Raw genomic sequence first — 15,580 nt, 5'->3', positions numbered from 1 at the left:
GAAATACTTCACTTGCACGAGTTGGTCTCACTCAAAGTTAAGGAATATCATTCTGCAATAGCTTAGTATTTTCAGATATTAAATCTTGCGCTTAATTGTGACAATGCAGGTGTTATACATATTTCTATTGTTGGTCCTCATCGAAAGCGTTTTTGGAAGAACAGTATGTATACGTTACACAGATTGATATATCATAATACTTTTTTATCTTATTGTCATTAAATCATGTGCATATTAGCCTGTTAGAGCAAAAGCAATTTATATGATATCACTAAAGGTAATCAGTATAATAGTTTTAAATTTCTTTTTTTAATCCAGCAAAGCTAACACAAATTTGTGTGTTTTTTTCGGTTTATAGATTCTTCTCGCTGAAGTAACGTCAAAGAATTCTTCGGCAATCGCCTATGAGATCGATACCCGAAACAGTAATTAAAACTATTTGTCGTTTTGTTGTCGAAAATAAATTTATAAGGTCGCCCACGTAAAAATTAAATAAGAAAATGGTGGTAAACCCGGGCACACGTCGAGGTGCATGTGTGTGGCGTGCGCGCAGCGGCTCACCAGGTGATTCTCAATAACCATATGTCTAGTATGATCTGTATGATTTTCTTAAGAATCGCTACGAACTTGAGGGTGATTTAATGATTATAAATTTATAACTATTTATTAAGTTAATACTTCTCAAAGTGAGCAGTGATTCACCCTTAGAGGCACCGGATCATTCCAGATGATTCAATATGGAAGAAGGAGACATCAAGAAGACACATTCAAAATTTAAAATATCTATCGTCTAACAATAAGTAGCTGCAGACATTCCTGGGTGATACCCTGATATAACACAACACAAAATATACTATATAATTACATTTCCAACGTAGAATAAATAATTAATAAAAACAGCACAAAATATTGCACAAATCATAAACATCATTGTTAGAAAATCGTTCGATTTTACCATTTGATCAAGGTTTTGTTCATAAATTAGTTATTGACAAATTTCCAAAATGTCGTCATAGTTAAAGTAGTATATGACTCACCGATACGTTAAAATTTAAGCGCATACCGAGGTCGTACACGAAATTGCGCATGTCTTGAGTCACTTGCTGGCGATATGTAAATCGCGAATACAAGAATAATTAGTCTCTGTTCACTATCAGCTAGGTAGAAAAAAATGAGCATTACTCGAGTATAAAAGAAATGCAGTGCAACCCGCGACGTCATTCGCAAGTTCGTTTCTATTTCGTTGTCTCTCGGCTGAGTATTTTGGTGATGCCAAAAGTGTGCTCGCGAATCTAGAGAACTTAATAAGGAACCTAAAATCTCATTTCCTTGAAAAATCAGGATCGTTGTTCGATAGCGACTCTAAATGCGTGTGTATCTGCTGTTGACTGTGTTCTTCGTGAGCACTGTCTTAGCGCGAAATACTCGAGATAGAAGGGATACTGATGTGGTACGTGCATCCTTCATATATATATTTTTTTTAATTACGTAAATTATCTATAATTGTTGCTGCTGATATGCCTAACGTTAAAAAGGCGAAGCAATTTTCTGCGGATTAACATATAGCAAATAGACGTTTAGTAACTTATCGCCGTCTATTTTACAACTCTTCAAATTTTTATCAAAGTAGCCGCCACTTACCTATGATAAATTAATTTTTATTTTTTAGAATACTAAGAACCTTCTCTAAATATTATTACATTGTTCATATTTAGGAAATCTGTGAAATAAATATGATGTTATAAAATAGAAACGTTCCATTTTCTTTTATAGTTTTATACGCATTAAAGTAATTTTATGCAATAATTTTATTTACAACTATATATTGACTTATCGATCGGCTCAAGTTATTTTACATATCGCTTCTTGATTCTGTATTCAAGGACACTGCATAAGTAAAGTTCTATTACTTTTTACATATTCTTATCGATACATATCTATGCTTCCACAGACCACAGTACAACCTCCAATCATTTCTTATACAACTGACAATGGAAATACGAACGTCACTCCTGGAGATAAATGTGATAGAATTAATTGGGGGAATAATATTGTCCGTCAACCGTTAAAGATGATGTCTAAGCTTGTTAAATCAACATTACTAACCATAAAAAATACTTTCTCGACGTTTTTAAAAACATTAAATTCAACGGGCGACTTTATGCTGCGCGCTATGATGCAACCGGTAAGCGTAGCGTTACTTATTTCTTTGACGAAATCAAATTATTTTATTTTTCTTTTCTCATAAAAATATATACTCCTTTAATATCGAGATTTAATCTTGTTTCAAACTGTAAATATTAATATAATTAAAATTTTATGTGCAGTTTGTGGTAATGTTAAGGATGATAATTAGAATGATGGACTGGATGCTGCAATTTGTCTAATTCGATATTGTCTAAAGCTGGTAGCATTAAAAATATCTTCCAAATTCCGGTAAGTAATCCGCAAATATATATAAGTTGGATATAAATTTATTTTCTTACTATCGTTATGATAGTTATCTATACCTAACAATTCATTCAGTCTTCAGTTAAATAAAAAAATCAAAAATGGAACAAAATACAATGTGTATGTATGTGTATAACCGGCTTTTTCATCACATATAAATATATTCTTTATTATTAATAAATTTGTTCAATACACGTAATACATCACTATCGTCGTATTATCTCGATGCATTATACAGACTTTAACATCGCTTATGGTTAATCGATTGCTTCGTCAAATAACATGTAAGAATAACGATTTTTAATTTACTAAATTTATATATTTATCTATATATTATATATATTGAATACAAAAATCTTAACAAATTATTCATGCTTATAATGAAGATAATTTCATCTACAATCTCTATTGAGTACTCGGGACTAAATCACATAATCATGCACGCTATCTATCTAATTGCTCCCGATTGTTAACGTTGAGAATCGATATGACGTACAATTATTGTAAAACAAAGATTTTACAATTATTGTAAAATAGTAACTGATTACTTCTCATATACATAAATGAATATCGAGTATATAACGATTAAAATTATCTCTATTATTAAGAAAGTAGGATAAACTTGTCCCACTAGAAAATTACGATTTGATGATCGATCATAATCTTCATCCTCGTTATTTACAATTTGTCCTCATATTCAAATCAATTTTTCTGTTGCCAGATTTTGCTTACACGATCTATAAAAATCTTTTTCTATCTATAAACATTAAAATGATCGACGAGTCATATATTTCTGATGCTCTCTTAAGAAAGTTAGAGATATAAATAATTATCAGCTGACAAGATTGGACTATTCAGAAGTCGTGATAATCACTGGGGATTGCGAGAAACATTATTAAGATCCAGACTAAGAAGGAAGAGTCCATCAATTAAATACCTATCATATTTTTTGGTACACAGCGGAAACTTTTTGGTCAACTATCTTTATCTACTTAAATTGTCTCATATGTATTTATAAAATGTATTTATAAAATAAATGTTCAACAATCATCGACAACGTAATTGTTATACGTTTTCTTTTCCTAATCTTTCTTAATAAACTGTCGTCTCGTTCGTTGTGTTCGTATTCCTACAAATTCGAATTTGCAAATTCGGCGCGATTGATAAAATCGCCGCGGCGAGATCCTCCGTGAGTGTCTTCAGAGAAGGAGCAATACCGACGAGGATCCCGGAAAAATTCGTTCCCGCTGCGTGCAACGGGAATCGGAAAATCGCAAGAAGGGTACTATCGATCTTAGACAGTGGTTTCGTCTAAGATCGATCTGAAATTCTAGGTATTGGTAGTGTCGTAACTCTTGTACGTGTGAGAGGATCTCTTGTGCTTGACCGTGCAGAAGAGAATCATGCTGGCCACCTGGCCGAACAACTGGAGGAAGGCCACGACGAGGCCCACCGTGCCTACTATATGGAGTCTAGTTATCAGCCACATTTGAATGGCGGTCGCGCATCCTTCCTTGTACCAGAGCTCCTTGTTGCGACCCTCCGAATCTAGGCGACCGCAGTATCGTTCCCGCTGCATGCAGCAGGAATCCGGCACCCGATCCTCCTCGGGCCACGCCTCGATTTGGAACCAATCCGTGTAGTCGCGTACACCGCAGCAATGAAACTGGAGGCGTAAATTTAAAACTCTGTTATATTAAACATTGATTTAACGCGTCTAGAGTCCCTCTAATCAGAGCCTGGCCAAAACTTGCAGTTCAGGATATAAGAGAGAAAGAGAAAGCGATATACATTTATATGTATACATTCATATCGCTGTCTCTTTCTCTTTTATATTTCTTTCTCTTTCTGTTCTCTTGCTTTTGCCAAAAAATGGCGAACCAATCAAAAGTTGCTGTCGTATGGCCAGACTCTGATTAGAGGGACTCTAAACGCGTTCTGCGCATTGTGGCACGGTTAATAATTTAGTAGAGCTATGTAAAATTTTTTTTAAAGCTTTGAAATAGATTAATAAAATAGAAATATGTAACGTATGCTCGTGCGGTGTGGTGTGTAAATATTTTAATTAAACAAACCTCCGTATGTATATGGTCCCACATGGCAGAAAGCGTTCCCGGTTCCCTCGTGATATTGTAATGCTTCTCAATGCCGTACAATAGTTCCGCCTTCAAGCTCTTCGCGAGATGTTCCCTGAACACGAACGCCAAGGTGCCCAGCATGAACTCGGCGAGAAACATGAGTATTACCAGGCTGAAATACTGAAAATTACAGGACGTATGAACGTTCTCTTCCCGTTATTGATTACACGGAGAATCTCTGTAAGAGTTTCGAGATTTTTCAAAAAAACTTCTAATTATTCTAACACTAATTTTTTCCACAAACCGGGAGAAAACAAGCGTTGAAAAAGAATACGGAAAAAAGAATACTTTATATTCTATGTATAATTACTATACTGTGCACGCAAGGTCTCTCATATGCTGTGCGAACGAATTTATCGATCCGTCATATATTACGCCACTAAGCGAATTTCACAAATACAAGCTATAATGAGAAGAATATTTTATTTTGCTTAACAGGCAGATCTATTTTAAGCCGCGGTCCATTTAACACTACAAATGCTTCAAAGCATTTCTCTTCTCTTTTCTTTCAGCGAAGAAAGAAGGAGAAAGAAGAACGCTTCAAAGCGTTTGTAGCATCAAATAAACTGCAGCCTTAATGTCAGTTAAAAGTGAGCAAAACAAACGAAGAAGAAAAATAATTTTCAAAAAATGTAGCGTGGTCGGCATACGGATTGCTCTGTGACGAATTACTCAAAAGACGGCAAAAATTCAAATCACGATTTACTGACGACGAAGATATTCAAGATAGTCAAGTTATACGCTTCAGTCCGTGAGCTGCGTGTGCGGTATTCCGCATGCGTATTACAAAAAATCCCATGATATACTGTACCGCACGCGCTTTTTGCAAGGCACGTGTTTTACAAATGGATCACGTTGTGTATACCAACCGTGATCAGCATGCATCTTGACTGGAACCACGCGCCGCAGCACCCGAAGAAGGCGATGACGAATGTGACGCATCCCGCGGCGAGCAGCAGCGAGTCCGCCGACACGAAGCTGTACTGCGGCACCAAGGTCGCGTATCCGGAGTAAGCCAATCGCAGCCAAAGGCCCGCACCCAAAATTCCACAAGCGCATAACTGTAAAACAAAATTACGCGTCAGTTGCGCCGTGCATCCATAAACTTTCGACGGACGTGTTTCAAAATCAGATCCATCGAAGCCGAAAATGTAGTGTACAGAGTGGGCCGAAATACGTGGGATTATCTGGAAGGGAGTGATTCTACACACGCTCAAAATAAATCGAAATAATAAAATACATTTTTTATTTTCCGAATAACGCCTCGTTTTCGAGAAACACTCTGAATCTGTCATGAGCCTTGAACAATTAAAAGAAAAAATTATTCTTGCATTTTGAAGAATTAACAGGACAGAATATATACGTTAGAAACAATCCATTCCAATTTAATTTGCAGAATACAATCTTGTATACGACAAAACAGCCAACATTTTTAACAATATCTCAACTAAATATAAAATGAATTTATTTTATTTATCTCACACAAATTCACATGTCTGTCTTAAGAGTCAACTGATTGAATTAGTCCTGATAGTAAACAAACCATACAGAACGTCTGTAGCGAAACCTATTACGTCAAGTATCAGACAAGTGCACGCGTACTTACTCGATTAACTTTCAAAGTTCTTTTTTTCGAAAACAGGGTCTTATTCGAAAAAAATTATTCTATTATTTCGACTTATTTTGAACCGTATAATCACCTCAGTTGTATGTACAATATATTTCAGAGTAAATCATAATTATATATAATATTATTATACATATAGACAAATAATTATATTAAATATTCCAAAACCACTGACAATGTTCTTTCAATCACAGCTTTAATGGTCTTCATTGCGAAAACACTTCGATTCCGAATCGGTCAAGAAAGTTGCAACAAAAGCGATATTTGATAGTTTTAGGTTCTATTCTGTTTATAACAAATCTACTAATCGTAGTTTATTATAGCAAATTATATTCTTGTGTTTGAAACTAAAATATGCAAAATATAATAGGAAACGGTACATTAATAACTTCAAACGGTAATTATAAACTGAAGAAGTAATAGCAACTTTGGCAGTAGCTGCATGTCTCGCGAGATCGCATTAACGTATTATTTGATAACAATAATCCGCGAGGTATGTACTCAGAGATCTAGGAAATTATAATTAAAAGCATCGAGAGATCCTTATCGCACGCCATTCGTAGCACGCGAATACACTGGGTCAATGCCGCGTTATTTTCATTCCGGCTGTTTTCCGACAATGCGCGCACGCTCGGCAACAAAGGTACCTCGAGCCATGCAGCGCGTTTGAGCAAAATCGGAAAGTGGAAAGTGGGCCGTGAATTAGAAAGTAACGCGACGTATTTCGAATCATCGACGCGGAAGGAAGATCGATGGCTGCGGTTGACAGCCGTCGCGAAATAACTCACGGTCAATGCGCCGAATGTGTGGCAAAGTAAACGGCAAAATTGCCATTTCTCGCGTTCGCGATAATAAAAATAATAAAAATAATAGCGAAACTGTGCGACGTTATATTTCGCTAACCAGCAAAGTGTATCGGATGTGTCAATGCGGTGACCCGTATACATTTAACGGTTTATCGTTTACCTGCTAACTTATTAGCAAATAGAGAGACTTCCCGAGCCCGCGCTCGATCGCGAGAGAGTACACACAGGCTTTCTATGTAGATAAGCCGGCGGTTACCTCGCCGTGCTGTCAGTGACAGGAAGTCAACCCAGCGAAACCGGGTGAATGTTGACCTTACGGTTAATTCATCCGCGTCCTCTATATCGCGATACATCCGATACGCGGTAGCGATCGCCGTCCCGCCTTATCGAATCCGACCGTAAACGAAGAGACGAACGTGTTTACGCGCAACACGCAGCGTGTAACATCCGCGGAAGAACTTGCAACGGTAATTTATAAATTGCAACTTGCGCGATGCAGTGTGATTAGGAAATTAATGCACTGTTACGCGACCCCGATAGCAAATTGTACAAAAGAGCGCGCGTCCGTACTTTCTAATTACCGTCAATGATGCGTGCGCGAAAACGGGACGGAGTTTTTGCAACAGCGTTATATAATCCGCAATACGTGTCGTTGACCATCAAATATATTCGTTTTATATCGCCGTTAAAATATTTATTATTAACATTAAATTTTTTTTTTAATTAAAGATAAATATTTATTTATCTAGCAATGTATCTCGTCTGAGAGAGATCTGGCTTTTTGCTGCTTTCGAACTTTTGGAAGTTCTGTAACTATCGTTACTGTCTTATCCAGTCTGGAGCTTCCGCAATGAACCGCGCATTAGTATCGAAGTATAATAAGGCGCGACAACAGGTGACGCGTTTCAACGGCAATAAAGCACACAAGGACAAGCGCGCGCGTGTACCAGTTTTGCGGCTCAGAGCAAGCGGCACCGCGCTTTATCGTCGGCTCGGATACCGTAAGTTCATAGCTCATAGAGCACGGTTCAACGCCCTATTTAAGGCTTCCATCGCGATACAGACGCCGCGGACCGACGATTTCAAGTGGAATAATAAAACCGGGGGGGGGGAACGCGGTGAATGCGGCGGAATGCGGCGTGCGAATTACAAAAGCGCGTCGTCGCGTTTAATCGCCGAGCCGCGCGTGGGTCGTTATTACTGCCGGCTATTGTCTCATTTCTGTCATTTCTGACCAATTGGTGCCCCGCACTTGCACCGTATACTTGCGTGTTTACGAATCGCGCGCTGCGACGAAACGTTTCATTCAAATCGAAACCTTCTCGCGCATCTTTCCAGCGCGAACGAGACGCTTTAAATATAGCTCAAGTGCTGCTCTTGAAAATCGAAATTCGCGAAATAAATCGATCTCTCGAAATATAAACATGTAATAGATAAAATTTCCATTTGCACACGCATTTCGCATCATTTCTGCTGTTTTTTTAAAAAATTATATAATATATAAAAATTATATCGAATCAAATTATATAAAACCAAAATGCAATACCAAAAATAATTGATAAATAAGGCACCTCTACGTACCCAGATCAAAACGTTGAGGGAGCAGAAAACGTGCCTGATGCACGTGTATCCTGTGCGGCCCATGATGCGATCCTTCATCGGGTCCTTACTCCGAAAGGACTGGTAACGTTTCCTGGAAACGTAGAAATGGCAACATGATCCCTTTGGGCAAAGGCAGGAGGCGGGGTAGAGAATCTATATCGTTTGGCTACGAGAAGAGACTCTTGAGATTAGCACCACAACGCGAATTGACGTGAGACAGCGGTGTGCCCGCCGTGCAAGGTTACGGCGCTATCTCGACGATTGTTCACGGGTGTTAATTACATCGACTCAATCAGCAACTTTCGTCTTCCATCGCGTATACGAACGCTCGCGGAGAGGCTTATTACGCTCCTCTTTTACGTCACAGATATCATTACGCTAATTATATATCACCGATAAGGAAACCCACTGTGCGCATCAGCGCGAGAGCCTCGTGATGCGCATCACGGATCACCAGGAAATACTACATCTATGTTCGAGGAGCAACCTGAGGTGAACAGGACGTGGGAGGAAGGGGAAGAAGCCGCGGCGAGAGAGAGAAATAAAGAGGAGGAACGGAGGGGGGAGGAGGTGAGGAGAGCAAGGAGGAGGAGGAAAAAGAGGAGGAGGAGAACAAGAAGATCGACGTGCGACCTACGCGAGCGAGGATCCCGCTCGAACGCACCGACGAGGAAGATCTGTAGGATCGTCCCAGCTGACTGACTGCCGGCCGACCCGACCAGACACAATCCTCGTCAGACGCGACAACGGTCCGTTCCGATGTGTCTGAGAATTGGCTCCGATTGGCTCCGGTCTGGGTCTCCTCTCTGGGGTCTCCTTCTAGGTCCGCTAACGGGACACAGCCGCAACGAAGCCATTCACCTATACGCGATCGCGATAAAATCCCGAATGGGAAGAGGTGGAAAGGACACCTACGGAGGATATTGCTCGTCGAACGTCACTTTTCCCGTAGGCAGCGATCGAGTCGCGAGAAAAGAATATAAGACACCTTCAAGGCCGCTCGCAAGACGTTGCAGTCTCGTTTTCCCGTTATTTCCTTCGCGTCTCACGTAGAGCGCCGCTGCTCTTCATTAACCTTTTACATCCGGATTGAGGTCTCTCGTACGCGTACAGATACGCGCGCACACCAGGGAACGCGCGGAACGCTAAGGTGCAAAGGTGAAGGTAAAACTTTCGCCGAAAGGTCTCGTGTATAAAAAAATCTCCGCTTTCCTAGAAACTCTCATTCAGGTGTATAATAACTGCATCACCTCAAACCACTTCCCACGGTGTATCGCTTCTTGATTGCAAAGATAAAATTAAATTATCTGCATGTATAATCTGCAATAAGTTCGTGAACTATCACAAAATCATCGAACTGCTCTATTAATTTTTTTTTCACGTCAACTTTACATTAATTTCTCTTTCGTAAAATTTTCCTAGGTATAACAATTTTTTGACACGCCGATGAAAAGTGTGAGCTGCGCGGAAGAATCGAATAACACCTCCTAGATCTATAACGTGTGTTGGCGCATCGGAAATTCAAATTACGGCGACCGGTCCATGTGACTTTCCTACGTTAAGTCATCGCGATAGCTATGCAAATATATATTGATCGGACAATGCACGACGGAAGAGACGTTGAATAAAAGATTATTCCTACAATATTTCTCACGTCAGCTATGGCGCGGACCATCATCATCTACGGTCTCACGTTGTTACGGCGCTTTCGTTCCATCGATTGTTTTCGTCGGCTTTGCTCGCGATACGTTGTAATTAGCATAATTAGTGGAGCGCGAACACAATTTCACTGAATTATTAAATTCTCTCTCGTGTCCTTACGGAGAGTACAAGGTGAAGAATGAGATTGTCAGACAATTACTAAAAGAAGAAGCATCTCTTCCTGTGTTTAATCAAAGCGATTTAACAATAGTGCTTTAGGAGCAAAAATTTTTATGTTTTTTTATAAAAAAGCTTCTACAGTTTTATTAAAATCTATTAAAATATCAATGATAAATAGATAGACATTTAGATAAATTTTTACCTGAAATGCATAATTAATATTAATGGTAATTCGAACGTGTCAACAATTCGTAATTCTTGATAATAATAACGTAAATAAAATGATCGTACACACACACACTCGCACACCGGCGCAATTAGCGCGAATAATTTTTCAGTGCCTTTAGAAACTTCGTGTATCTAACGCGACGATCCGTTTGATGGATATCGACACTTTCCAGCAAAAAAAAAAAAAGAAACACGCATCTTGTCGGACGAGTATCCGCGTTTTAACGGAAAATCTGTTATCAGTTCATTGCATGATTAATGCGTTCCTCTCCCTACTTGCCGCAATGGAGGCCGTTATCAGAATTGAATAATATTGATTCGCCTTATCAAGAGAGCTACGCACGCTCTCACGCAGAACTCCACCCACCCGTCGTAACATATTCGTGCCACTTGTCGCGGACGGAGTCCCGTTAAATAAGAATGCTCGCGACTCGCGAGGAAAAAAAGCGCGAGCGGACGCAAAGAGCCGATGAAGAGTGAAATGGAACGGAAGCGGATCTGAAAAAAAAAAATAGAATGTTCGATCTCGTAAAAGGTGCTCGTGGACTTCACCTTGCTGTACGGTCACGTCTTTTCCATCCCTCGGTTATGTCACGCGTTAAGAACACGGTGACATTTATAGCGCATACTGGAAGGTGCAGAAGGAAAAAAAATCCCCTCCGTGCGTTTCAGCACGCGGTATATTTATACACCTCGATATGCTCTTATTTTTATCCTAACTGGTTGTTAGGTTGTTACATTATCATGGAAATTGCAATATCCGTGTGCCATCAAGTTATATACTTTATCGTTATAAAATTTTGTGCCGATATTATTAAAGATGTTTCAAAACATGAAGCGCTCAAACTTCTTCTCCATTTTAATAAAAGAAAAAAGACTGGCATTAAAAGAGATCACAATTTAAAAGAAAAAATTAACTGCTCTAAGGATTAATTATTATTTTATCTAAACACGATAAAAAAAAGAGTGTTTAGTGAAGTGCGAGCGTATGAAATGATTTAATCGACATCGAGATCAATTTTCACGGACGAAATGGAAGGCTGCGCGAAAATAATGTACATTAGAGCGCGAAGGGGCGCACAAACGGTCCCCCTGCCTCGACTTCCTGCCAATTGCGGACAATTTACCATCATCTATGATCTCCCCACTCGCCGACGCCCGTCGCCGTCGCGTGAAACGTGTGCGTGTGGACGTGTGGTGCCTAAATGTAAAAGTTAACACGGCCCGGTTCTCGCTGAGAGGGGCCCCGTCCGTCTCTTTCACCATTTCATATGCCCATACAATCGCGTTAACACGTCCTACGCGCTCATCTTCCCACGTGATGTAATCGAGGAAAGAAGCTCGCACGCGTGTCTCGCGCGTTATCAGTCTTCCGGTGGTTGCATACGTGCACGGAATGTACGGTTGGTTCTTTCTCGCCGCGAAAGTATGATCTTGCCAGGCTACAATTGGTAGTTTTACGTATTAATCCTTTGTTCCCGCCAAAAACATCCCAAATTGCTACGAATTAACTTTTTACAACCAACTTCTAGACCACTTTTTCGATCTTTGTATTATTAATTATATTAATCGTAACACATGAAATATACGTTATTATTTATGGGATTTGTTAGTTACTTTGTGCAAAATGGTTGCATAAGTTAGAATAGTTACATGTTGAGAATATGAACTGCAAAAGCTATAGAATATCGGGCGTAACGAGCTTGTTGAAGAGAGCTCTCGCGCTGTGCAATGGAGCGAGCTATATAGTATCATACTTATTATTACGACGATCTTTAATTTCCTGCTGCGAATCAACGAATAAAGATCACGATTACATAAGGATTTGTTGAAAAGTATTACGTATAAATTAATCGTTAATCGTAAAATTATATGTCAAGACATGCGTATCCTTCGTCGGACAAAGCCACGTACGAACACGAATCCAGTTAGTTTAATCCCTCTCGACCCTTCTCACGCATACGTGATCGGTTTCTTAAACACGGTATTAGGAAGTCTTTTTTGGCCGACAAATCCGTCATTGAAATTCTCGCGTCGTTCTCTGAACGTTTACATACTGTCAATCCTTTCCTAAAAATAATATCCTTTTAAATACATTATAGAAAATATATGTTGTTTATATATTTTTATTTCGCTAAAAGTTAAAAAAAATATCGAAAAAGGTACAAAAAAGTACCTACACATAAACTCGAATTTTACATATTTTATAATTTTGTTTAGTACGTTATAAATAATATTTACAATGTTAATATAAATTTTACACTTAGGACAAATAAAATATTAAAAGTTTGATATAAAATGTTATTTAAATTCTTGCTGGGAGATATAGTTACAGTGAACATAATCATGTTACAGATACGTGATCTATTATACCTACGAGTCGAAACGAAACGTTTCCGATTGCAGTATCCGCAATTTTACGTGTTTCCAGACCTAATTTCGAAGAATTTCAGACGTTAACTCGGAAACCTATGCAAGCCACTTCACAACAATTAATGATTTTGAGCGTGCTACGGCGTACCTGGCGGAAAACGAGCGGATAACGTTATAAAACTGTCGGAGAGCAATTTTATTCGAGTTTGGAATGTGCACAATTTCCCACGAATTTATGGGGAAGGGTAATAAACCGAGAAGAAACGATATCTTCGCCGAAGAAAGCGTCGATTCATTGTTCTGTTAAATGTTGGCGCATGGGAAGAGAAATCGACGAGCGACCTGTTCGCACGATCGATCTCCTGGCACTCGGGATAACCGCGTGCGTTATCAGCGTGTTTTTTCTGGCTTAGACACGGTCGGAAAAGTGCTTGCGATTTGAAGTGAAAAACTGATGAAAGAAAGCGACGGACGTCCCGATATTTTTCAGATACGTGAGAAAATTGTAAGACAATAAAACTATAAAAGACAATAAAAACTTTCTCCCTGTTATGTCGAAGAAACGAAATGGCTCCCATGCTCGTTCTCACTACAAAGAGTACGCTTGCACTCGATTTACTATCATAGATAAATTGTCTAATTTGTAATTACGCATGTAAAGGGTCACGTATATCAGTAAACTCGCATAATGATCGCGGTCGTCAGTTCGAGACAATTCGCTGAAAACATATTAATCCTTTCTGTCGAGGTCTAAATCATCTCGTCGAAACTGATAAGGCCATGAGATACACGCGACAGCATTAATCCGGCCACTAACGTGATGATCTTCTAACACGATGAAGCGACGCGGAGGAGACGCATTTCGAATGTGACCTTCAATAGTAATGTTTCAAAATAATTCTAATTCACACAGAGACACGCACGCATATTATACATTTAAATAAAATATAAAGGAATAATTATCTTTTTTTAATTCGTCAAATAAAATTTCCAAAATTTCTTATAACTAAAAAAATTTTTCGCTGAGATATTAAAAAAATCGCACTTCCCTGCATTTTTAAACTTTTTATAGATATAAATTTCATTGTAAATTTATATCTTTTTATTATTATATCTGTAATTAAATTAAAATTGTATTAAAGATAGATATTTTATAAATTAATTTAAAAAATAAAATTTTCTTATCTATTTTCCCTCCTAAAGTCTCATTTGCCATAAACTCTTTTTGTTTAATCATTAATTTGAAACGAAAGCTACTATCACGTTAATAAAAAATTAGTTCCAATTCGGCCAAAGAATTTATGGTGCAATCTGCTGAACATCTGTTAGTTTTAGACATTCATATTTAGACCGTCATCGAGAGCAAAGAACTTAATAAAGAAGAAGTTGCACATTTTCGTTGATTCTATTTTCACTGAAATATAGAAAATTGCACCGCCATTGTCGCTAATTTGAATAATAGCTCTGAACAATATCCAATCTATGCATGCAACATTTCTCGTGATGTAATCGCGTAATTTTACCCGCATGCATTTACGCACCGTGCAGTTATCGTTAACTCCGTTCGCGAACGCGACGCCGAGCGTATCCAGGTTGTGTTTGTAAGCAGAAATACGTGAGTTTCGCATGCTGAATCCGCGAAGCGGATTTCATAACTCCGCTTCACCGATCAAGACATAAGTGAATCGTTCGCTTTATTAATCAAGCTTCGCATTGCAAAACCTGGCTCACTCGTGCCACCGTCACGACGGAATGTACTTACAAAATGTAATAACGCAAGCGATTATTTCAATAATGAAAATCGCGCAAATTACTGCAATTTGAATTCTTAGAGTATTCCTTTCGTCGAAACGATTTTTAATCACTTTTAACATTTCTTGCAATTCTCTAATTCCAACATCAACGCGGAATCGCTTTTGTAAAATTAATTATTCGTACTTAAACGACGCTCGCAATAATGAGAACATCTTAAATGACAAACCTAACGTTCACTGAAAATATAAAGTAATTTGCGAAAATGACGCATTTAATGAGCAAGAATTTAAAATAATATATGAGAGAAGTAGATATGTTCCATTAAATATGTAAGTTTCCAACAAACGTAATGATGCACTGATCACTCACAGGTGAAATAATGATGCTCATCCGTATTGTTCTCTGTAGGGAGCTGTCGCGAGCTCTTCGCCACCGAGTGGCTCACAAAAGTTCATGGAAAGCGCAGTCAAAGGTCGACTCGCGTAGCTTCGCGGTAGCTTTCGAGTTCGCGGATCGACTGCGCGGTACCAGTCCGCAGCAACATCCGTTCTCCGTTCGTCCGAGCCGGTACCAGAATCGCCATCTGACGGTTCGTGATACAGGCGCGACACAACGGATTATCCGATGTAACGTTAATTACAAAAGTCAATAAAAAATGTGCAAGTTTTATTACGAGCGTGTAAAATTCCGATAATTAACCAATCATCGCCAACAGATGAAGTCATCTTGAATAACGAGTGCGATTATAGATCCTTGTTTAGATAAAAATTTAACGTAAC

General features: G+C 38.7%; 1 protein-coding gene and 1 long non-coding RNA gene across 6 annotated transcripts; one reads left to right on the top strand and one right to left on the bottom strand.

Annotated features, from left to right (window-relative positions):
- Positions 1-148: 148 nt before the first annotated feature.
- Positions 149-3,513, top strand: LOC139773219 (uncharacterized). The gene is made up of 6 exons (XR_011718299.1): positions 149-163; positions 359-564; positions 709-1,450; positions 1,952-2,185; positions 2,328-2,436; positions 3,173-3,513. It is a non-coding gene; the product is annotated as an uncharacterized lncRNA (long non-coding RNA).
- Positions 2,593-15,566, bottom strand: Tsp5d (Tetraspanin 5D). 5 transcript variants are annotated; one of them, XM_071707394.1, is made up of 5 exons: positions 15,171-15,566; positions 8,604-8,715; positions 5,459-5,650; positions 4,527-4,709; positions 2,593-4,117 (listed from the first exon to the last, which is right to left on the bottom strand). In XM_071707394.1, the coding sequence occupies exons 2-5, from the start codon at positions 8,679-8,681 to the stop codon at positions 3,782-3,784; spliced, it is 789 nt and encodes a 262-aa protein (XP_071563495.1). In that variant the 5' UTR covers positions 8,682-8,715; positions 15,171-15,566; the 3' UTR covers positions 2,593-3,781. The 5 variants fall into 5 exon arrangements, with proteins under 5 accessions (XP_071563495.1, XP_071563519.1, XP_071563501.1 ...); XM_071707418.1 differs by lacking the exon at positions 15,171-15,566 and adding an exon at positions 9,262-9,360; XM_071707400.1 differs by lacking the exon at positions 15,171-15,566 and adding an exon at positions 9,034-9,178.
- Positions 15,567-15,580: the final 14 nt, after the last annotated feature.

The sequence above is a fragment of the Temnothorax nylanderi genome, unplaced genomic scaffold, assembly GCF_030848795.1.
Source record: "Temnothorax nylanderi isolate EJ_2023f unplaced genomic scaffold, tnyl_v1.0 TNYL_tig0004_pilon, whole genome shotgun sequence".
NCBI classification, from domain to species: Eukaryota; Metazoa; Arthropoda; class Insecta; order Hymenoptera; family Formicidae; genus Temnothorax; species Temnothorax nylanderi.
Note: the sequence above shows the minus strand (reverse complement) of the source record. Positions and strands in the feature narration are given on the sequence as shown.

Bases quoted from the DNA above. Each gene is read 5' to 3' on its own strand.
- Tsp5d (XM_071707389.1), bottom strand. The intron at 5,651-8,603 runs GTACGTAGAGGT...TTTGTTTTACAG, and splicing joins CCCTCAACGTTTTGATCTGG to TTATGCGCTTGTGGAATTTT. The intron at 4,118-4,526 runs GTTTGTTTAATT...TTACGCCTCCAG, and splicing joins GGGACCATATACATACGGAG to TTTCATTGCTGCGGTGTACG.